Source organism: Bos grunniens, chromosome 14 (genome assembly GCF_055505025.1).
Source record: "Bos grunniens cultivar Pamir isolate PY7600 chromosome 14, Bosgru_T2T1.0, whole genome shotgun sequence".
Classification (NCBI taxonomy): Eukaryota; Metazoa; Chordata; class Mammalia; order Artiodactyla; family Bovidae; genus Bos; species Bos grunniens.
Genome location: NC_141178.1, coordinates 65,954,304 through 65,977,286, shown reverse-complemented (window position 1 = coordinate 65,977,286; position 22,983 = coordinate 65,954,304). Strand labels below are relative to the sequence as shown.

General features: G+C 44.6%; 1 protein-coding gene across 2 annotated transcripts; it reads right to left on the bottom strand.

Annotated features, from left to right (window-relative positions):
* Window positions 1-1,526: 1,526 nt before the first annotated feature.
* On the bottom strand, window positions 1,527-20,117 carry NTAQ1 (N-terminal glutamine amidase 1). Of its 2 annotated transcripts, XM_086337099.1 has the most exons (6): window positions 19,400-20,117; window positions 14,074-14,173; window positions 13,250-13,300; window positions 9,161-9,309; window positions 8,059-8,183; window positions 1,527-2,197 (listed from the first exon to the last, which is right to left on the bottom strand). In XM_086337099.1, the coding sequence occupies exons 1-6, from the start codon at window positions 19,942-19,944 to the stop codon at window positions 2,088-2,090; spliced, it is 1,080 nt and encodes a 359-aa protein (XP_086193225.1). In that variant the 5' UTR covers window positions 19,945-20,117; the 3' UTR covers window positions 1,527-2,087. The 2 variants fall into 2 exon arrangements, with proteins under 2 accessions (XP_086193225.1, XP_086193226.1); XM_086337100.1 differs by lacking the exon at window positions 13,250-13,300 and having other exon boundaries at window positions 19,400-19,748.
* Between the last annotated feature and the right edge of the window lie 2,866 nt (window positions 20,118-22,983).

Sequence of the window (22,983 nt, the reverse complement as noted above, 5' to 3'; positions counted from 1 at the left end):
AATTCTACTTAGTCCCTTGCATTTCTTGAAAGTTCCTCTTTCCACACAGCATTTATCAGTAATTTATTCAGTTCTCTCACACACGCTAAGGATAAAGAAAAGCGAATCTGACCTCAGAGAAAAGTAAAAGCACAGAGAGACAATGGTAACAGTTTTCTGATAAGATCAACCGTTCTGAAGAAAAATCTTGCGAGGGAAGCTACCCATCAGTTAGAAGTGACAACACTCCTACTCACACAAGCTGAAGAGGAGAAGGAACCTTCTGGTCTGTGTAACTGGCAAGTTCAAAGGCTGGGGCTGGCTTGAAGCACAGGAAGATGCAGGCACTGGGAAATGCCCCGGGGCGCCTGCTCTGCGGGGCTGCAGTGAGCAGGCAGGTCCTTCCACTGCAGTCAGCACGCCCTCAGCTGCCCCAAACTCCCAGGCCCCTGGCCCAATAGTCCTGAAGGAGCAAGAACTTCTCTCTCTGAATGCCAACACAGCAATTCCAGAGAACCCTGGGACAGGTCACTCTCAAGACTTGTCCAGAGGTGGGGTCCACGCCTGGTCCAGCTTAGGCAACATGCCTTTATTTATGGCCATGAGGACTCTATGAAATATGTGAAGAAGTTTCTCAAAGGGCACTGTAGGAGTGGTAGGTAGAAAAAACAAGTGTCCTCTACTTCCTCCAGCAAGTCATGACAATGGCCACTGGATATGTTGACAAAACCTTGCTCACTACACTGGTTAGAAGTAGGGGGTTTTCAATTTCAGGCAAGGTGGCTGGGAGGTTCAAACTTAACACACACAGATTGTCTGATTGGTCTGTCCCAGACATAATTTTGAATACCAGATTGGAAACCTGCTCACTAATTGGCAAGGTAAAAAAAACCTCCAGAGATGCAATTTATAAATCAGATCACAATCTTTTGTTCCCTCTGAATGTTTCTGCTCAAGGCAAGTATTTCTCGGGTCCAATTTGCCAAAACTTATCTTCTTTATTGTAGTCATGTACTTTTTAAATGACTATCTGAAACACAACAAAGTCATCCAAGTATAGGGTCTATACTGAACTCTAAATTATAAACATAATTTAGGCTGTATTTGTATTCCTCTTACCAGAGCTGTCACTTTCTCTCACCATCTTCCAGGTCAGCTGAACCAGCTGGGTACGTGGTATTTCCTGAGACTGATTCTCGAGGAAATGACTCCAAGTGTCCCTCCAAAGCACAAGGCAGGGGATGTGAATGGAAGTTTCTCAGTAAGCAGAAAACACACCTAAGAGCAAAAGCTTGCACAGCTCTATTATAAGAAATGTGCTCCTTTTTACAACAGAACCATGGAGTATGTGAATGAGAACTATCGCTATATGCTGCTTTAATGCCAAACATCTTTTATTTGGAATTAGACAATGAAAGCCAAAGTTCCAAACACATCTTCAAGAAGGAAGACTGATCAATGCATTTTGAAGCAAGTTCCTGTCTACAGCTGAGACAGTCTTGGGTATCCCAGATTATCAAGAGGGACACAAAATCTCCAAAACAAAATTAATTTAAGTCAATTTTATTCAAAAACATATAAATAGGCCAAAGAACAATTAAGCCTAAGAGGGCTGCAAACTTTTCTAAGAACATAATGGTCCCAAAAGACTAACATTTATTGCTGATTCAGCTCACAGTGGCAGCCCTCTTCAAGCAGTAGCACAGTTACTAGCAAACATTTTACGGGCATCTTTTATGGGCATCAGAGATTCACAAAGCAATGGGCCACGGCCCTGCCCTCAAGGAGCTTACAGTGGAGCTGGAGAGACATGATACATCCAAAAGAGACACAAAGTCCACCTATCAATATCATAACAAAAAGCAATTACTGGCATAAGTCTTCACAGGTTTTAACAAATGAACAGTAGGAATATCTGAGCAACTACATCAAGTTTCAACCTGACATATCAAAAAAATGGTTTCTATTTATCCTTTTCAATTCAACTGAATTAAAAGGGGAAAGCATAATTCCAAGCCAAATGTACCGTAATGTTTGCTGTCTCAGATGAAGGGGTAGATTGTTCAGGTTCTAGGGTTTCTCTGCAGCACCACATCCAGAGGTCAAGTTCAGTAGTTCTGGCTGCTAAACCGATGTACAAACTCAGGCAGTGAGTAGACGGCTCCCCATCCGACCTCAGGATCCATGCTGATAAAATCATTCAGGTTCATCTTGGAATCTAAAAAAATACATGAAAGAAATGTCCACTGCAGGCACAGTTCTGGTTTAACAGCCCCAAAGACCAAAAGTAGGGAAAATTATTCAAAGGTTTCATAAGGGATCAATATCATTCTGTGCTATTCTTGTCTCAAATGTATAACCTCAATTGAATCATGAAAAACATCACACAAACCCAAACTGAGGGACACCATACACAGTCACTGATCAGTATCCTTCGAAAGGGTTGCTGTTTAGTTGCTAAGTTGTGTTTGACTCTTTTGTGACCCCATGGACTTTGGCCCACCAGGCTCTTCTGTCCATGGGACTTCCCAGGCAAGAATACTGGAGTGGGTTGCCATATCATGAGGAGATCTTTCCAACCCAGAGATCAAACCCACATCTTCTGCACTGGAAGAAAGATTCTTTACCGCTGAGCCACCAGGGAAGCCCCTTCAAAAGGGCGAAAGTGTAAAAGTAAAGGAAAAAAGAAATTGTCACAGATGAAGGAGCGTGAGGAGACATGGCAATTACACGTAATATCCTGGGTTAGATTCTGGACCAGAAAAAAGAAACTGGGGTAAAAATCACAAACTATAAATAAGGTCTGCAAGTGAACAGTACTGTGCTGATATTTTTGCACTGATTTATTGTTTTCTTGCTTTAGATAATTACGCCATCGTTTTCTCAGATACCCTAGAATTTGAGTAAAAAGTACAAAGGAACTTTCTGTGCTGTTTTACCCAACTCTCTAGCAATCTGAAGCTATGTCAAAATAAAAAGTTAGATGAAACACGCACAAATAAACTGCTGATCTACTGGATATAACGGCCAATTTATAGGAAATTCAGAAGATACAAGAGATATAATCCGCAAAACCAGACCTTTCTCCCAGATTCATTGCTTCAACAAATAAATTACAAGGAAAAAAAGAGCTGGACTAGGAATCTCTACATATTAAAAAAAGACTCCACAGAGACATAACAACCAAGCACAAGGTAGGGGTTTTATCTGGATAATTCAAATAAATGTACTATAGGAAAAAGATTACAACTTTATGAGATAACTGTGAATCTAAACACTGACTAGAGAGATAAATGCTGATTTTAAAGAACTGTTAATTTTTTTAGCTGTAATAATGACACTGTAGTCATACTTTAAATAAACTAATCTTTATATTTTAGAGATTCATACTGAAATATTTAGAGTTGAAAGTACCTAATATCTGGAATTCACTTCAACATAATACAAGAGGGGGGGAAATGGATGGGCTATCAGCTATGAGCTGATAACTGTTGAAAGTCTCATTTTCTGTCTAGTTTTGTATATGATTTAAATTTTCCATACTATGTATTTTTTAAAAGTGTGTACACATTTCTTCTCGTCCTCATCAAGGAATAGTTATAGAACTGTACTCCTATCAAAAACCGTCAGGAAAGAGGACAGAGTATATTCAGCAACTCTTTCCACAAGCCAGACAATGGGCAACACGACTGACTGCTAAGAAAGCACAGACAAGGGAGGGAGCCCGAGGACCCTCCAGTTCACTGCCCAGGGAGCATGTCCAGACCACAGCACAGGAGCAACACGAACAGCACGGGGGTTCTGCCCGTGGGAAAACAGAGACCTGAGTCCAGCAGGGCACAGTGGCTACGTGTTGGGGACAGAGTGTGGAAGAGGACGGAGCTATGCAGACAGTGCTCTAGATTTCTGCAGAGGCGACTCACCCTCTACCCTCAAGAACTGAACTCATGAAACCAGGAAAGAAGCCCAGAAAGCAGCTGGTCTAAAAACTCCCAGAACTTCCATAGTCCCCACCAGCCAAGGGGGAGAGAATTCATAACACATGGGCATTTAGCAGAATCCTCAAAAGGGTTACACCCGAGTAGCGGGGCTAAATGAGCGCAGGGTGAAAGGCTGCTGACAATCTGCACTGCATATTCAGTTGCTTCAGTTGTGTCCAACTCTGTGCGACCCCATGGACCATAGCCCACCAGGCTCCTCTCTCCACGGGATTCTCTAGGCAAGAATACTGGAGTGGGTTGCCATTTCCTCCTCCAGGGGATCTTCTTGACTCAGGGATCGAACTCGCGCCTCTTATGTCTCCTGCATTGGCAGGTGGGTTCTTTACTACTAGTGCCGCCTGGGAAACCCATACTGAAAGAGCAAGCCTTGAAAGGACCCACCTGACCGAACCGAATCCAATATTGTTTTTAAAAGTACCTCAAGATCTAACAACTAACAATGTAAAATTCACAAAGTCCAGCACCCAACCAAATAACCAAATAACCAACCAAATAACCAGCACACAAATGATTTTGTGTGAATCACACAAAGAAACAGGAAAACGCGACTCAACATCAGGACCAAATCCATCAACATAAGCAGACTGAAATGACAGAGATAACGCAACCAGCAGACAAGGATCAGCTATTATGAACACACACTGTATATTCAAAAGGGTAGAGGAAAACGTGGGCACAACAGAGAGAAATGGGAGATATTAAATCAGCCCCAAGTGGAATTTTTAGAGATAAAAAGATAAAATATGTAAAATGAAAAAAAAATGCACTGGATGGGATTAACAGCAAATTAATGCAGCAGATAAGATGAATGAATTTACAGACAAAATAATTATTCAAAATCAAACACATACAGAAAAAGTCTGAAAAAAAAGTGATCACTGACTTAATAAAATAAGAACAAGGCATCTAACATATGCGTAGGTGAAGGACAAGAATTTGTTTTAAACGGGAGGGATAGAGGTGGTGGTCAAAGGAAACATTTGAAGAAATAATAGCCAAATGTTTCCAAATTTGATGAAAACTATAAATCTACCAATCTAAGAATCTGAACAAACCTCATGTGGACTAAATCTAAAGAAAACTACAGTCCATCATAATCAAATTGCTGGAAATGGGAAATAAAGAGAAAAAAAACCTTAAAAAGCAGCCGGGGGTGGGGGGGAGATACACTACATTTACACAAACAAATATAAGAACAGCATGCTCCTTGATCAGAAACTAAGCAAGCAGAAAACAAGAGAGAGACATCTTTAAAAAACGGAAAGAAAAAACATGCAAAACTAGCGTATATTATCTAACAAATATATCTTTTCAAAAATGAAGGTAAACACTTGGAATACAGAACACTAGAAAGAGTCTTACAACAAAAAAGCTAGATAATCAGCAAAACCAGGACTTCTGTTGATGTGGTCAGACAGCCAGGGATGCAGGATGACCAAGTAATCCAAAATAAAGGAAAGACAGGCGCCTCCCAGGAAAGAAGGGGTAAAAGTTCTTGCTTACCTGGGGTAGATGTACTTACCTGACTTACTCCATGTAAGTCAGCTAAAATCTTTACCAAATGGCTAAAGGAAACCTCAAGTTCTGAAATACAGTGGTATTCATTTTCTAGGACTTTTTAATGCAATTAAATAAAAAATGATTATTATCTGCAGGCATTCAACACCTACCAGCATTTAAAAATAAAATTAAAAAAATTTTAAAGATCAATATATAATGAATCAGCATTTGTCTGTATCCCCCTAAGAGGCACTATAACATTTCTATTTACATATAACACTGGTCCTCCAGCTAGGCTCAAATTAGCCAGTGTCACTATAACACACCGTTTGAAAACAGGAAAACGAAAGGACAGAGGCAGCAAAGGGCTTAGAAAGAGAAAGGGACAGTCATGGTGTACCCTATAGTTCGGTCCAAGACTTGAGAAAGGTCCTTAAAAACTGAGCCATTAAAGGCTGGTGCTGACTGAGCTTTAGTGCAGGGGTGCAAGACTGTGAATCTTGGTTTCCTTCTTATCAGAGATGGGCAAAAAAAAAAGAGGGGGTAGTTTCCCTCATTTAAAATACACTAAACGCGGAATTAAAAAGAGTGGGCCTGCAGACTCATGGCCACCAAAATTATTAAATGTTGGAGCCAAAATATAATGTGCAATGAATGAAACGTGATAAATTTTAGCCCTAAGGGCCAATTTCATAACTAAATGCAGGGAACCAAGTAAAGCTGCTATGAAAGTATCTAAAACAGGCATTAATTGCAAGTTTGATGTCTTCTTGAACCTTTTCTTCTTTAACTTTTTTTTAAAAAATAAGGCAATATTAATTAGCTAAAAGTAATCCCCCCTTATCCTAACTTCAAACACATTCCTTTGATAAATGGGGCTTCCCTGGTGGCTCAGCTGGTAAAGAATACACCTGCAGTACAGACCTGGGTTCAATCCCTAGGTTGGGAAGATCCCCTGGAGAAGGGAATAGCTACCGACTCCAATATTCTGGCCTGGAGAATTCCACAGACTGTGTAGTCCATTGGGTTGCAAAGAGTCAGACATGACTGAGCTAAAAGTAATTCCCCCTTATCCTAGCTTTGAACACATTCCTTTGATAAATAGGGCTTCCCTGGTAGCTCAGCTGGTAAAGAATCCACCTGGAATGCAGGAGACCCCAGTTCCATTCCTGGGTCAGTTCAATTGATAAATACGGGGACTGAATTAATGGATTGACCACACAAGAAAACATGGCCACATGGTTAAATTACTACATGAGAAACTGGTATGTTTACCCCACACTTCAGAGCAGATTCCCAACCTCAAGCTCCGGAGGCCCCCAATGAGCTAGTTACACAGGGGCAAAAAGAGACATCCCCTTCCCTGCTCTGGAGCACAGGGAGGTAACAAACCCTGCCACCCTCCAGCTGTGCCCCAGGGGCAGGCAGAGGGCTGGACCTTCATGGACTCCAGTGTTCATGTCTGCCAAGTGAAGAGGAGATGAATATAAGATAGGAGGGGGCTGGCACAAACAGCACCCCTGGGAAGCAGTCACCAAAACCCAAAGGAACAAGTCAAAGAGGACGGGGGCTGACAAGGTGTACTGAAGGCTTACGACGTGTCAGCTCCTATGTCAGTGCTCCTGTGTGGAAGACACAGGGAGCCACCAGGCACTGTCCAGACCATACCCAGTAAGGTGTGAGAGGAAAGCAAGACCCACGAAGCCCTCTCTTGACCTAAGCTAGCCCCGTTCTGGTGCTGAGCCTGGGAACCAGGTTGGTGGACCCAAAGCAATGCCAATATGAACTTTAAAAATCATGAGAGCTTTCCACAGAGAGCCTCAAACATCAGAGATGGAATCTTCCTTCAAATATACCAAATACACTTTTTACTTTCTTCCCTGCTGAACTCTGAACTCTAATGTACTATTTTTCTGGCCTCCTTTACAGCCTGCAGAGCATCTTGACTCAGACAGCATCATCCTCATCAGAGGATGGTTTTTACTAATTAATGGCAACCTTGTGAATTACTTCCCACCATAAATTCACCCAGGTGAATGCCAGACACAGTAATATGGTGAAGAACCCTTGATCTACTTAAGTCTAGAGAAATTATTAACTGGACTGATGCCTAAAAGCACATAAATGAGATGAGTGGGACAATAAAACCAGCCAGCTCTCACTGCCTTTCTAATGCAGATTTTATTACAGAGATTTCACAGGTCTCAAAGAGGCACCAGGGGATTCCCTTCACCATAACACGAAACCCCAACAGGGGAGGCTCTACAAGTCCTGTGGTGAAGTGGCACAAACACACAGTTCTCCCAAGGCTGGTGGACCAGAGGCAGGGATGGCCGATATTCCAGCTACAGGGCCATGGTTTGGCTCCCTGAGGCCTTTCCTCTCCCATGAAATCTTCCAATCCTGCTCTATGAGCCTCCGTTTGAGTCTGATAAATACACACAACTACACTCCCTCTCACCTCCTCACCACTCCGGGAGCCTTACCCAAACGACAGTGCTCTTTCTATCCTTGGTTAAGGGAACTCGCTCACCGGCACACTGATGGGAAACCCTCTGAGAGGGCGTCCCTTGCTCACCTCCAGTCTCGATGCAGGGATACGATGGGGGAGGCTCCCTCCAGTTTCCACTGGAGTCTTTCATGTGAGATCGGTCAGAAGCAAAGTTCTTCAGATATGAGTCTGCACGGATCACTCTAAATTTCCTGCATATAAACCAACACTCATTATGTAACAGCTGAAATTCTAATTCAGTTCTTATAGAGACTTGTTTTCTATGACGTGCACAAAACTAGATGGACATTTTTGCACTATTAGTGACAGGCAGATAATTTAATCGCTAAGTCGTGTCCGACTCTTGTGACCCCATGGGCTGTAGCCCACCAGGTTCCTCTGTCCATGGAATTCCCTAGGCAAGAATACTGGAGTCAGCTGTCATTTCCTTCTCCACTATTAGTGATACACAAACAGATATGTGGCTTTAACATCTGTTAAAGATGCCATGAGAAATGATCAGCTGACATTCCAAACTACAAAGGCATGGAAATCTATCCAGCTGCCTTTACTTAGTCAATGAATATATCAGGGGCCAAGGGCATAATTTTCAGTGTTGATATCATGAAAGTGTTAGTCACTAGTCGTGTTGGACAGTTTGTGACCCCCATGGACTGTAGCCTGCCAGGCTCCTCTGTCCATGGGATTCTCCAGATAAGAATACTGGAGTGGGTCGCCATTGCCTTCTCCAGGGGATCTTCCTGACCTAGGTCTCCTGCATTATGGGAAGATTCTTTACCATCTAACTACCAGGGAAGGCTATCATACTCCTCTCAATGTTGCCATCATATGGCATCCAGCTCCCCCAACCCACACCACCCCACCACCCACACGCCCAAAAATAAGAGTATGAAAGACATTCCGAAACTGACTTGAAGAAAACGTTTTGGATCTCATCACACAAAGTTTTAAAGACTGCCAGCCTTTCATACGACGGACAACCTTTAAAACTTCAAAATATTTTGAATCTTCTGTGTAGTACATGACTCTCAAATATCAACTCAATGGTGAAGCCAAGACAAGCAATCTTCACAAAACCAACACAGAAACAAACACGCAAACAAAGTAACTTAAAATTGTCAAAGTCTCACTTCAGAAAAGTAGGTGAATCCACTCGGAATTTCCTCACCTTCTGAACTGTGGGTGGATGTCCTCGTCAGACTTAAAGGCATCTTCCACGTATGTGTCAAAGGGGCAGGGGAACGGCAGGACAGTGTCAAGGTCATAAATGAAGCTCTGTCCTCCGCTTGAAACATGAAGCAAGACAACGTGGTAATCCTAGAAGTAAAAGTTGCTGAAGTTAACCAGGTTACCTTATGACGGAGTATTCCAAGGTTATAGTAATAATGCCTATCTACCAGCAAAAACATATACAAGGTAATACAGCCCTCCTTAAAATAACAAAGCAAACACAAAACCCTGAAAACAGACCAGATGTCCAGTGACAGGGAACAGTTACATAAACAGTGGAAATGTTCATGTACATTAACTGTATGCCTTCAACCCAGCAATTTTACCATTAGGAATTCATCTTAGAGAAACACTGCCATATGCAAGTAAAGGTATATATTCAAAGAAAATCTCTGCAGTGCTGTTTTTAACTGTGAAGATTCAGAAACAATCAGAAGTCCACCAAGAGGGGAAAGGCAGCCACGAGGCAGCCATAAGATGGGGTACTGTGCAGTTGCTAAAAAGAATTAGGTAAACTTTTGTGCAAATTGGATTAACTCTGTTACACCATTAGATGGAAAAAGCAAATTGCAGATTATGTATTATACATTATTTTTTAAACTGATGTGTATATAAAGACAGACGTGTATGTTCAGAAGTACACATGCATGCATATGAGTACAGAGAAAAAGTCTTTAAGGATATCCTCCAAACCCTTAACAAAGCGGAAGGGCCTGAGGTCAGCCTGGAGAGGGAAAGAAGGACTTTAAAATGTTGTTGGGACTTCTCTGGTGGTCCAGCGACTAAGACTCCGAGCTCCCAATGCAGAGGGCCTGGGTTCAATCCCTGGTCAGGGAACTGGATCCCACAGGCCACAACTGAGAGTTCTCATGCTGCAACGAAGATGAAAGATCCCTCATGCTACAACTAAGACCCAGCACAGCTAAAGAAATAAATTTTTTAAAATGTTGTTGCTACTGATTTTCAATCAGCCATGCCCTAATCTGTAGCCATTAAGGAAAAAGGACACAGAGAGCTTCTCCCGCACAGCTGGGTCCCAGCCTGCATGTGAATGCTCACTCTCACCCCCAGACATGGGGTACTGCCCAAGCCAGCTAAGAGCTAGAACGGATGTCAGGAAAATTTATCAACGGACTTGAGGGCAGTCTGATGCTTAGAGTGCCTCAGAAGAAACACGCTCGCACAGAGAACAGCATTGTGAGATTAAAAAATCCAATCACATTAGTACAATGTGAGGAATACCATACGTTTCTAGCACTTCAGAGCTTACAAAGCACCTTCTCAAATGATGCATCATTTGACCCTGTGAGGTAGGGAGAAGACAATTATTTGAGACTGGAGACGTTGCACCATCAGAGCCCAAAGTGCTTCCTTTGGCTCCAATTCTATCTTAGGAAAGCAGAAACAGCATCAGAAATGAATGCTTCTCCCCTGTCCGCCCCTTAATGCATCCAGCCCTCCCCTATAACAGTCCTCGACTTCGGCCCCCTGGGCTTCTTCACGTTATTCCACTCCACCTGCGCTGCGTCTCCACCGCTCTCCCCCAATTCATCACTGCAGCTCCAGCTCCAATGCTTTCCCCACCCAGGAGTCCATCTTTGATCTTCCCCCATCCATGCCAGCAGTAGTCTCTGCCATATCCCAAATCAGGTTCTCTCCTGACATCTACTTCATGTTTTTTTTTTTTTTTAAATACATACTCCCAATTACTTGTGGGAACCTGTGCTACTAAAATACAGATACAGAGAAGAGAAAGATAGGTCCAAATGTTCAAGAAGTTCCTGGAGAAGCGAGTAGGAAGCCCAAGTCAGTGGTGGCAGAGGAATGAGAGGGTGAGGGAAGACAGGAGGGGGGAGAGCCTGCGGGTTAGGGCACGCGAGGCGGGATCACCCGGTTCAACCTCAGCCCCACCACCACCGGCCTCCGTTTCCTCTTCTGTAAAATGGGGATAACTGTAGTGTTTGACAGTGAAAGCTGTTCAGTCGTCGTGTCCAACTCTTTGAGACTCCATGGACTGTAGCCCTCCAGGCTCTTCTGTCCATAGGGATTCTCCAGGCCACAATACTGGAGTGGGTAGCTGTTCCCTTTCCCAGGGGATCTTCCCAACCAAGGGATCGAACTGGGGTCTCTTGCATTGCAGGCGGATTCTTTACCAGCTGAGCCACGAGAGAAGCCCAACTGTAGTGTTTACCTCATAGTATTACTCACAGTTACTGAGAGAATTAATGAGATTATTATGTAAATACTCAGCCTTCTTAAAAACCAACCAAAGTGGTGGGGGCGCCCCACAAGGGGGAAGGCGACCCAACTAATAAGGGGAGTTTCACTGAGGAAAGGCTGCATCTTGCCTAAAGGGAAGAACGTTCCAGAAAGAGGACACAGCTTGTGGAATGGCATAAACAGAGACTTCCTGGGCAGTCCAGTGCTTAGGACTCTGCTTCTACCACAGGGATCACAGGTTCGATCCCTGGTTGGGGAACTAAGATCCTACATGCTGCACAGCACAGCCAAAAAAAAAAAAAAAAGGCATAAACAAGGAATAGCCTTCTGGCTAGCTCAGGTCTATGTTCCTACAAAGCAGATGGCCAATGAACTCGAGAAGGAAGGCAGGCCACCTCCACGAGGAGAGGCAGAGATGGGGACCAAGGAGTACAGACTCGAGAAGCAGCTTTACTCTCTGAGCCAGGTGAAGAGAGCTTGTCCAAACGCCTGGGAAAGACACCGCAGGCTAGAGGCAGAAGCGCCCACTTAGAAAGTGACCTCTTCCTCAGGGTTGGTCTCCACCGACTGAGGGAGGCTCACCCATCGCCTACAACAGAACAGCAGGGAGGCACAGATCAACTGCCAGAGGTGTATTCCACACAGGAAGTCTGCGGGAAGACTTCCTGAAACAGGATCCTCCACCGGGAGCTGCCATGAGCTGCTGTGTAAGGAGGGCACAACCACAGGTCCTTTCCCTGAAAATTCCCTGAAGACCGGAAGCTGAGCACTTCAGCAATGGGCACGATGCTAGGGCAGATGGACAGTCCACAGCTGGGGTTCTATCACTCTGTTAACAAAAATCGCTAACATGTTTAGAGCACTGGTGCAGATACCAGGGTGATGCTTCAGAAATGCATCATCTCCCTGAGGCCCCCGGTGACCAGAGGAAGACACCGAGGAAAGATGGTAACTAAGCCGTCCAGCTCACACAGCCCAGCAGAAGAGGGACTCGGGCTTAGAAGCCAATTCAAATGATGCCTTATCCTAAATACGCATTGGAAACTTGATGTTTGTTACATTATCATGAATGGAGTTTTTCTTTTATCTCCATGTTTATTAGCACAAACAATCCCATTCTTCAAGCACCAGGTTAAGGTGGCATACGGATGTGTGCTGGAAAGGATCCCCATCTGCCACCTATCAGCCAGGTGACCCCGAGGTAGTCACTTTGCCTTTCTGGGCTTGTTTCTTCACCTGAAAAATGAAGGGGTTGGAACAGATCTTTGTTTTTCAAATGCCAGTCATGCTAAGAAGTTTGCTCAGAACACAAATTCCTGAACCTTTAGATCAACTAGATTAGAAACCTTTTTTTTTTTTTGGCCACATCAAGCAACAAGCAAGATCTTAATTCCCTGACCAGGGATTGAACCTAGGCTCCTGCCAGTGAAAGCCCTGAGTCCTAAACACTGGAATTCCCAGAAACCTGTATTTTTCACACAGTCTCTGGATAACTCTACTGTGCAGATGGACTAGATGCTGCTAAAGTTCCTTTCAGTGCTAAACAGACAAGAGTCTAGACAACAATTATATCTGCTACATTAGCCATTTAAAATCACTTCTATAATAATTTCAAAATTAAAAGAAAACATGCTTGTCAGTGCTTCTGCCTTAGACCAAATAACATCTGTCGTCCAAAGGTCAAATTATTAATAACTATCATAGTCTTTCTCTACTGCCCCATCATTTCTGCTTTACCAAAACACAAAGACCGCTCCTGGATTACAAGTACTGCTGTATCAGAGGCTGGCTGTGCTGACCATCTTACCCAGATGACAGGTCCATCTCCGGGTCTTGCCTGCTGCTTCCAGATAGGTATCTACAAATACAACACACTTCCTGAGTCACAACTTTACAGAGCAAACATCACTCAATTCTTTTAGGCAATACACACATGGAAAATCAAATACTTCAAAACAACAAACAAGTCAGGTGGAAGAATGAACAGATAAGAAGAAATCCAAATCTTTCCAAGGGTCTTTAATGATGAAGGAGCAATAATTCATTGTTAAGATTTTCTCTGGAGAGTAGAAAGAGACCCAAACTAGGGATCGGAAGTCCTGGCAGGTTCACCTCTTGCTCTCCCACTTAATTATTCATGGGGCCTTCCCAAGTCTGTTATTTCCTCATCTACAAAACGGAAACAGCTGTCGGGACCCTGACTACTTCACAAGGTATCCACTGGGATCAAACAACATGATGCTCACAAAAGTGCTTTACAAAATACGAAGACTTTACTTTTTTTTTTAATACTTTATAGAAGTTTACTGGAGTTCCATAAAATGCAGGAAAGAAACTTTTCCTTCAAACCTGAGCATATGTGCTTCTAATCTAAGCATTTTAAAAAGCTCTAACTTAAACCTAAAGAAAGGGGACTGAATTTGCATAAACATACCATCACGTATTTCCTTACCTGCAAGTTAGGAACTCTTAACTACATCCTTGTAGGAAAAAAAATCTGATTCAAAAACAAATTTTGAACTGTTGCCATATTTTATAAAGCACATTTTAAAACAAGCTAAACCCATCCTCTATTTAGCTTCGAATGTCATCCTGAATTTGTGTTCTTTCTGCAATCACTCCCCAACTTACCATCTTCCTCTCATTAGATATGAAGACAGCGTAACACTCTTCTAAAGGATACTGGTCGTGGTTTTTGATGTATTCGCAGAGCTTCCAAATATTTTCTTCACTGGAATAAAATAATTGTTGAAGCAATATAATTAAGCAAGAACACTCAGTTCTTAAGTGAACACTCAGTTCACTCAAATTTGAACAAAAGACCAATTATTACATAAAAAAAAAAAAAGTTGGTAGAGACCTTAAACACCACCTCCTCCAAAAACTGGCTAACAATTGTACCTCCTCTGGAACATCCCCAGCAACAGCTGTTACCAACCTGAACTGTGCGTGGACCCCTCTGCAGACACAGAGCTCACTGCCTCCGTCAGCAGTGTTAACACAGAGGCATTCTAACTGCTCAAATGCTCCATCAATATTCTAAAAGTTCTGAGTCCAGGGACTTGAATTCCAGTTCAGCCACTTACAAGGTAGTAAGTTTTAGACACCTTGACCTGAGTGTCTGCTTTTCTCTTCTGTGAAGTGGGCATAATCATATCATCAATACTCAATACATCTTAACATTTGTTGGCTGCTCCCCTTTGGAAATGGCAGGATGGGTATTGTGATGGGTATTGTGTAGAAGGGCTCCTGACTGGAAAAGATCAGGACAGTTATGGGATATGTCCAGGAATTCTTCTGGAGGGAGCCTCTTGTGAATGCTATTCCCCAGACCCCTCTGGTATGGAGGAGGTCTTGACTTTTAGAAAGCTCTTCCTCATGCTGAACTGAAATTCATCTTTCTTATACTCCTGCCCTAGATGAATCTCTCTTTTATATGAGAGGCCTTCAGCTATTACGAAACAATGATAAGAACCACCGAAGTAAAGCAACGCCCAGTGCATCAAACCAAGCCATGCCGGCAGTCACACTCCAGCATGGGCAAGCCCCAGCACTCCTGGCAGTACTCACAGCTCAAGCTTTGGGTTCCTGTCTTCTTCTAATGGGGCACACAGCACCTTTGCTCAAAACGAGCTACACCACTATTCTGCTCACACAAGTGACTCAATTTGTCAAAACCTGAATCCCAGCTGCCTACACCATGCGACCTGGAAACGGCACTGAGGACAGGCACAATTCTGTGAAGAGACACACGCTTCACTCAGCCTTGCCCATGTCCACCTGTCTCAACACTTCATGCAACCAGACTTAAAGCACCGAAGTTAAGTGTCTATATTTTTCTCCCATGATTTTGTTTTCCCCTAGAATATCTAAGAAGTCTTACGGTGGGAAAAAAATGGTGGCAGAGATACCAACAGGAGAACGCTAATAATTCTATGGGATGTGCAGCACAGAGTAATAACATGTGAACTGTTTCAATATGACATATAACATGTAGTAGCTAAAATTTTTTTTAACCTGGATGTTCTCAGACAGAGTTTTGAGAAGACATTTGTCTTTCCAACCTAGAGACATTCAGGAGCATTGACTATCAGCAACAGACAGTGATGTACCAATCACTGTGCTAAGAGCTTGGAGTTCAGAATGATAAATCAGTCGCAGACAAGGAGAGGAGCCACACATATACATAAATAATTGAGCACCGCAGGAGACCATAAAAGATGCATAGAGCAAGTACAGAGGAGGGAGTCATTCATTTTGAGGGATACAGGATGATGGAGGAAATAGGTCAGCGGGTTCTCCTTGTGTGTTTCCCTTTCCCCTCCCAAGAATGGACAGAGTTAACCCCAAAAGTCCTTGAATCCGTATGTACCATGAGCACTACTGGTTGGCTAAATACACATGTAGCTTGGACATACTTTGCTTATTACTTTTCAAATATGAGTGAATATTACACAGAGAAAAAAATTAAACCTAAGAGTTACTGAATTTGCAGTCCCTTTTAATCAATAATTTTGTCTTCAAGAGCACAACTAATATCATGAAGGAGGATCTCATGAAACTTTTCACGCTAATTAAAAAAAAAAGAGGGCCTCATCCTTGGAAATGCTGGGAGTCACCACTGGAATAGAAAGTGCCGCAGATTAGGTGTGAGTCCTGCAACGCATTTAACTGGTTTAAAAAAATGGGGGGGGGGGTGATAACAGTAACACCCCAGGCTGTCAGCTGAGTATCTGGGTAGCAGAGACGCTAACAAAGCAGTACTAGGACTGGGACTCTGCAGGGGTGGCTGGTGATGAGCTGATAGAGAAGCATGCAGAGGGGGAGGATCCCTGGGACACAAGTGCTTAACAACTATTTGAAAAATCCGAAATGATTACAACAGAATCAAAAACACTTTGCAGGAGACTTCCCTGGTAGTCTAGTGGCTAAGACTCCGTGCTTCCAAAGCAGGGGGCCTGGGTTTCAGCCCTGGTCAGGGAACTAAATCACACATGCCACAACTAGTAAGAGTTCACATGCCGCAACTAAAGATCCCGCATGCTGCAACAAAGACCTGGTGCAGCCAAATAAATAATAAAAAAAAAAATGCTTTGCAAACTGCACGAAACACAAATATCGGCTACCACTATTATCATTAAGCTGGGTCTTAAAAGCTAAGTGACATCTGACAGAAACTAACAGAAGTCAAGAGGAGGCATTTATTCCAAGTTCAAAGAATCCGCAGGAGCAAACATAGAAAGGTGTACCAGCCTGATGCGTTCGGACAGGATAGAGCACTTGTTCTCCATCAGAGGTAATTTTGCCCCCCAAGGAACATTTGCCAATAGCTGGTGACATTTGGGGTTTTGACAGATTCGGGGAGGGTGGGCATCTAATGGGCAGAGCCTGCCTACAAAGAACAGATGCCCAAACAAAGAATCTCCATGCTCAAAATGTCAACAGAGGCAAGGCTGAGAAACCCTTGGGCAGAGCAGGGAAGCCAGGTTCACGAAGAGGTTGCAGGAACAGATGGTGACCAGATCTTTAGAGTGCTTGCTATACGCAGGAGACAGACTTTATTGTCTAGGCCTGAGCTCCTGAAATTGGATCAAAGGGGCCAGACTCAGACTTCTCTACCGTGCAGCTCACACATCCAGGCTCTCTGGGGTTGGACTCTAAGATCTGCATATTCTGTAAGCTCCAGGTGGTTCTCTGGTATGTTCAAATTTAGATTGGCTTTGAGCAGTATGAAGCCAGCCGAAAATTAAAGACTTAATGGGCTATGGGAGAGCTGGGCAGAGATACCTGTTAGGAAGGACCAGAACAGGCCCCAGTGGCCAGACCCGAGGAGGGACAGACCTATGGCTGAAGAGACCAAGAGGAGACGATCAACTGAACAGATAGATAATTCATCTCCTAGTATTCTTCCACTGAATCACTGCACTCCTATTATGTCGGCTTCTCTGTCATTCCTCAAATATTCTCGCCTGCTTCCTTCTAAGAGCTCTGTACCTGCAGTCCCCCTGCCTGGAGGCATCTCCTGCCAACATCCACAAAGCTCCTGCCCTCTTTCTTCAGCTCTCTGTTCAAATGTCATTTTTCTCTGTTCAAATGTCACTCTATCAATGTCTTTAAGTATCCTAATAATATAGTGAAGTCACCATCTCTTATCTTGTTCTGTTTTTCTCACAGCACTTAACACACTCAAGTGTGGTTAAACTTGTTTTTGTCTGCTTTTCCCCAACAAAAATGTAAGAACTATGAAATCTTATCAGGGAATATGTCTATGTGTTCACTGCAGTATCTCTAGTGTCTAGGATCCTGCTTCACATCCTCCATAAACATTTACTGAATGAATGAATAAAACAATGACTGGATCTCAGAGACAAGAACTAAGAGGACTGAGGTGAGAGGAGGGGCAGAAATAAAGTGTAGAAGTACCACCTACCCCAGAGGTTCCAAGTTCAGCACCACCATTTGCTAGATGTGAAAGTCACTCAGTCCTGTCTGACTCTGCGACCCTACAGCCCATGGGATTCTCCAGACCAGAATACTGGAGCGGATAGCCTTTCTCTTCTCCTGGGGATCTTCCCAACTCAGGGATCGAACCCAGGTCTCCTGCATTCCAGGTGGATTCTTTTTTTTTTTTTTGAAAAAAAATTGCTTCATTTTTTTAAATTTTTAAATAAAAATCTGACAAATGCCTGAGAAGAAGTTGGACTTATTTTCATATATGCCAACCAAGATGTTAACTTTCTTCAGGTGGATTCTTTACCACCTGAGCCACAAGGGAAGCCCTTGCTAGATGTGTGACCTTGGGCAAACTAAAGGCCTCCCTGTGGCTTAGTATTTTCATTAATAAAGGAAATGAGAAAAAGGATAATAATAGAACTATCTCCTAAGCCTGAAAGGAAGTACTTGGCACTAGGCCTGACATGCAGTCAGAGCTGAACAAACTCCAGCTCTTTGTAGCACTGATTTGGTGACCAGCTGAAGGAGGAACGGCAGTTTCAGAGGACCCTGAGGTTTCTTGTGCAGGACTGGAAGTCTCCATTCAAGCAAGGGAATGGTAGGCGTGGGAGTGATAAGGACCAAGATTAAGAGCTGTGATTCCACCACAGAAGCGGCCTAGGAAAGGGGTACAGTGTGTGGACTCTGTGTTCCCAACCTGCATTCCTTCACTCTCAAGCTATGTTGTTGTTCACTCACTAAGTCGCTGACTACAGCCAGGCCTCCCTGTCCTTCACAAGTTATGCGGCCGCAGGCAAATTTCTTGCAACCCTCTGTGCTTCGACGTGCTCACCCTTAAAACGGGAGTAACAGTACCTTCCTCCTAATGTAACTGTGGGGAGAAATGAATTCGTTTACTGAAACGTCTGGGAACAATGCTCGGCATATACTGAGTACCACGTGTAAACGTAACCACTATTATAATAACGACGTGGTCTTTAAAGCTCCTAGTTTCTGGTACAACGGGGCCTGAGTTGGAATCCTGGCTGCCTTTAATGAGTGACCTTGGGAATGTTATTGCAAAATCTCTTGTGTTTTCATTCTCTTCCAAAATTAAAATGACCTTCACATCAATGCGAAACCACTTTGGGCTTTAATTTAGTACAATAATTTTCAAAGGCTCTCTACCCTCCACCCTCCGCCTCCAACTCCCCTTCCAGGCGCCCTCAAGCACTGAGATCCCCTGAGAAAGGTCCAGGAGAAAAAGGCCAGGCAGAAGTAAACCACCAGCGACTCGACCCTTCCTGGCGGATACCACCCCCCTCCCCCAACACCCTCCGAATGCCCACTCTCCACTCATGACTCTAGGGCTGCCATTCCGGCTCCCTCCGCCCCCAAACCGGAAAACCCTCCAGCCAGGCCCAGAGCGCCCCCGGGGAGGGGCCGGGAAGAGGCGGAGCCCGGCTGCATCTCCACCGTCGAGTGGGCCGGGGAGACGCCGGGGACTGCCCCCGCGCCCCCTCACCAGTAGCAGCTGTTGTAGACACAGGCGTCCCGCGGGGGGCTGGCCGGCTGGTAGTGGGCGGCTGCGGCGACCGGGGCGTCCCCTTCCATGACGGGCCTGGGTACGGGCCAGAGGCGTACGGACCGGACCGGCCCCGCCGGCTGGCTTCGGAGGAGGAGCCGGCGCACCACACGCAGCGCTGGTTCGCTGGACGGACTGGGAGGAGCACGAGGCTGTCGGTGGTGCCCCCGGGTGATGGGGCCTGGGGCAGGGTGGGCGGAGCCCGAGCGGCGGAAAGCGCAAGATCCCGCGCAGAAGCTCGAGATGCCGGTGGCAGGTTCCGGGAGGGTGGAGCTGGGAATGAAGAGAGTTGTCAGTGGCTTGACTCGGGCGGCTCTGGATTGGCTGGGCAGGTTCTGGTGGGCGGGGAGTGGGCGGGGCGAGCGGTGCAAAGTCCCGGCGCGGAAAGAGGAGGGCGGAGCTCGAGGCGCTCGGTGGCAGTGCCGTTGAAGGTGGAGTCTGAGAGACAGGGGCGGATCCTGGGTGGGTGAGCGGCGGGAGTTCATAGTGGGAGGAGCCAGGGACGTGGAGGATCGCGCGGTTCCTGGTTTGCGAAACCCCTCCAGGTGGGTGGGGTCGGGGGCTAGGGGCGGGGCCACGCGGCACGTGGTCCTAGAGCAGCCGCGTGCCAAGAGTGCTGGAGGCTTGGGAACAACTTGGTTTCGATCAGCGTGGGAAAAAAAAAGAGGTCACCGGCTGGCGGCTTGAGAGGGGAGTCAAGGGAGGACTTGGAGTTGGTAAATGGTGCTTCGTGAGTCTCGGAGGAGTCTGACACCCTCTAACCCCTTGCCAGCTGCAGCCAATGAGATTGGGAAGACTCCACGTGTGCAAGTGAAATAAGAGGATCTTGTGTGAAAAAGGTTTATTTTTGAGAGGGGCGAGGGGGCGCGGGAAGCGAAGAGGATGGTGGAATGATGGAGGGAGATTCATACCAAATATACTGACTCAAAAAGGTATATTGATTCTTTCATAGAGTAAGTAAGAACAGTTTTGAAAGCCCTGTTAGTATTAATCATATATTTATTTGCCAGCATCTGGAAGGAAAGACACCAGATTGTTAAAAGTGTTTATCACTGGTGAATGAATGGCATGGAGGACTTTCACTTTAGATTTGTATCCTTCTGAATGTTTATATTTGCAAGGGACATATACAGCTGATCGGGTATTTTCCATTCTGAAAACCGAAATTTTTAGATTGGATTATAGACCATATATATATATATATACATATATATATGTATATATATACACACACAGTCTGATTCTCCCAGTCTCATGAGTTCCAAAGCCCAAAAGTCCTCAAGACTTTTAATATAAGTCGTTGTGTCAGTTATCGATGTATTACCTCTCAGGTCCAAATACATACTTCAACATAGACTCTATAATAAATAAAGGAATTCCTTAAAGCATTTATCCTTTAAAATGAGCAGTGTTAAACCTTCTTTATTAAGTGCACTGAAGGAAGAAGCTTCCTGTGGTTTCTGGGAACCAACCAGGGTTAGGAGTGTGGTCTTAAACACATCCAGTAGGGTCTACAACAGCCACAGCCCCAAAATTGGTCCTTCTGTGACCTTGCAGCTCTAGCCTTGCAATAACCTTTATGCAGCCCTTTTGACACAGAAACTAGAGCCCTGGAGGGCTGCAGGCAACCACCTAGCAAGACTTTCAGGGGGGCAGGGTGACACACTGAGCAGTCCTTCTGCTTCTATCTCTCCAATCCCCCAGCGTCTTAAAGGTCTTCTGTCCCTGCCAGTTCCCAGATTCCCATGGCTCCCTTCAAGGTTGGTTAGTGATCATGCTCCTCCACCCTCTTCTCTGTTGTTTGCCCAGCTACCCTGGACTGCTTCCAACCTGCTAAATGAGCAAATGTCTCTGCTATCTGGTAGCCAACCATGCTTTCTCCAACGAGATCCAGACCCCTCTCAAATTTGTCCTTGAGGACGCTCCCTCAGCCCAAGATACCCTAGTTTCCTTTTATCTCACATTTCACTTTTATCTTAGTTAATTCTTGACATTCACATCCCCTCTTTAACCTACCATGTGGTTTCTTCTGATTGGACCTAGACTGCTGCAGGATTCTGAAGCCAAACTAGTAGGTTCCATTACTTACTAGTTGTGTGACCTTGGGCAAAGTTACTTCACCTCTCTGTGGCTCAGTGTCTTCATCTAAAATGAAGTTAATGATAACACCTACCTCAGAGGGTTGTTATGAGGATTGATTGAATTTATGTATATAAAGTAGAATGAATATGTACTGACACATAATGATGTGCTTAGTCACTCAGTCATGTCCCACTCTTTGGGATCCAATGAAATGCAGCCCACCAGGCTTTTCCGGTTCATGGGGATTCTCCAGGCAAGAATACTGGAGTGGGTTGCCATTCCCTCCTCCAGGGGATCATCCCAACCCAGGGATCAAACCCAGGTCTCCCGCATTGCAGACAGATTCTTTACCTTCTGAGCCATCAGGGAAGCCCAACACATAATGATAAATGGTTGCAGTCATGATTTGTGGTATAGTTTCACTCCATTATCTCCAATATATCCTAATTTCCATCACTGAGTGTCTTACTACTCAGATAAACCTTTGCAGAAGATACATGTTCAGTTCAGTTCAGTTGCTCAGTCGTATCCGACTCTTTGCGACCCCATGAACCGCAGCACGCCAGGCCTCCCTGTCCATCACCAACTCCCGGAGTCTACCCAAACTCATGTCGGTTGAGTCGGTGATGCCATCCAACCATCTCGTCCTCTGTCATCCCCTTCTCCTCCTGCCCTCAATCTTTCCCAGCATCAGGGTCTTTTCCAATGAGTCAACTCTTCGCATCAGGTAGCCAAAGTATTGGAGTTTCAGCTTTAGCATTAGTCCTTCCAATGAACACCCAGGACTGATCTCCTTGCAGTCCAAGGGACTCTCAAGAGTCTTCTCCAACACCACAGTTCAAAAGCATCAATTCTTTGGCACTCAGCTTTCTTCACAGTCCAACTCTCACATCCATACGTGACCACTGGAAAAACCATAGCCTTGACTAGATGGACCTTTGTTGGCAAAGTAATATCTCTGCTTTTCAATGTGACCTTCCTTCCCAGGAGTAAGCGTCTTTTAATTTCATGGCTGCAATCATCATCTGCAGTGATTTTGGAGCCCCCAAAAATAAAGTCTGACACTTTCCACTGTTCTCCATCCATTTCCCATGAAGTGACAGGACCAGATGCCATGATCTTCGTTTTCTGAATGTTGAGCTTTAAGCCAACTTTTTCACTCTGCTCTTTCACTTTCATCAAGAGGCTTTTTAGTTCCTCTTCACTTTCTGCCATAAGGGTGGTGTCATCTGCATATCTGAGGTTATTGATATTTCTCCCGGCAATCTTGATTCCAGCTTGTGCTTCTTACAGCCCAGTATTTCTCATGATGTACTCTGCATATAACTTAAATAAGTAGGGTGACGATATACAGCCTTGACGAACTCCTTTTCCTATTTGGAACCAGTCTGTTTTTCCATGTCCAGTTCTAACTGTTGCTTCCTGACCTGCATACAGGTTTC

Coding starts and splice junctions, on each gene's coding strand:
- NTAQ1 (XM_086337099.1), bottom strand. CDS start 19,944: ATGAACTCCCGCCGCTCACCCACCCAGGATCCGCCCCTGTCTCTCAGA. Junction 13,301..14,073: donor TATCTAATGAGAGGAAGATG/GTAAGTTGGGGA, acceptor TTGTATTTGTAG/ATACCTATCTGGAAGCAGCA. Junction 9,310..13,249: donor GAGATGGACCTGTCATCTGG/GTAAGATGGTCA, acceptor TTTTACTTCTAG/GATTACCACGTTGTCTTGCT.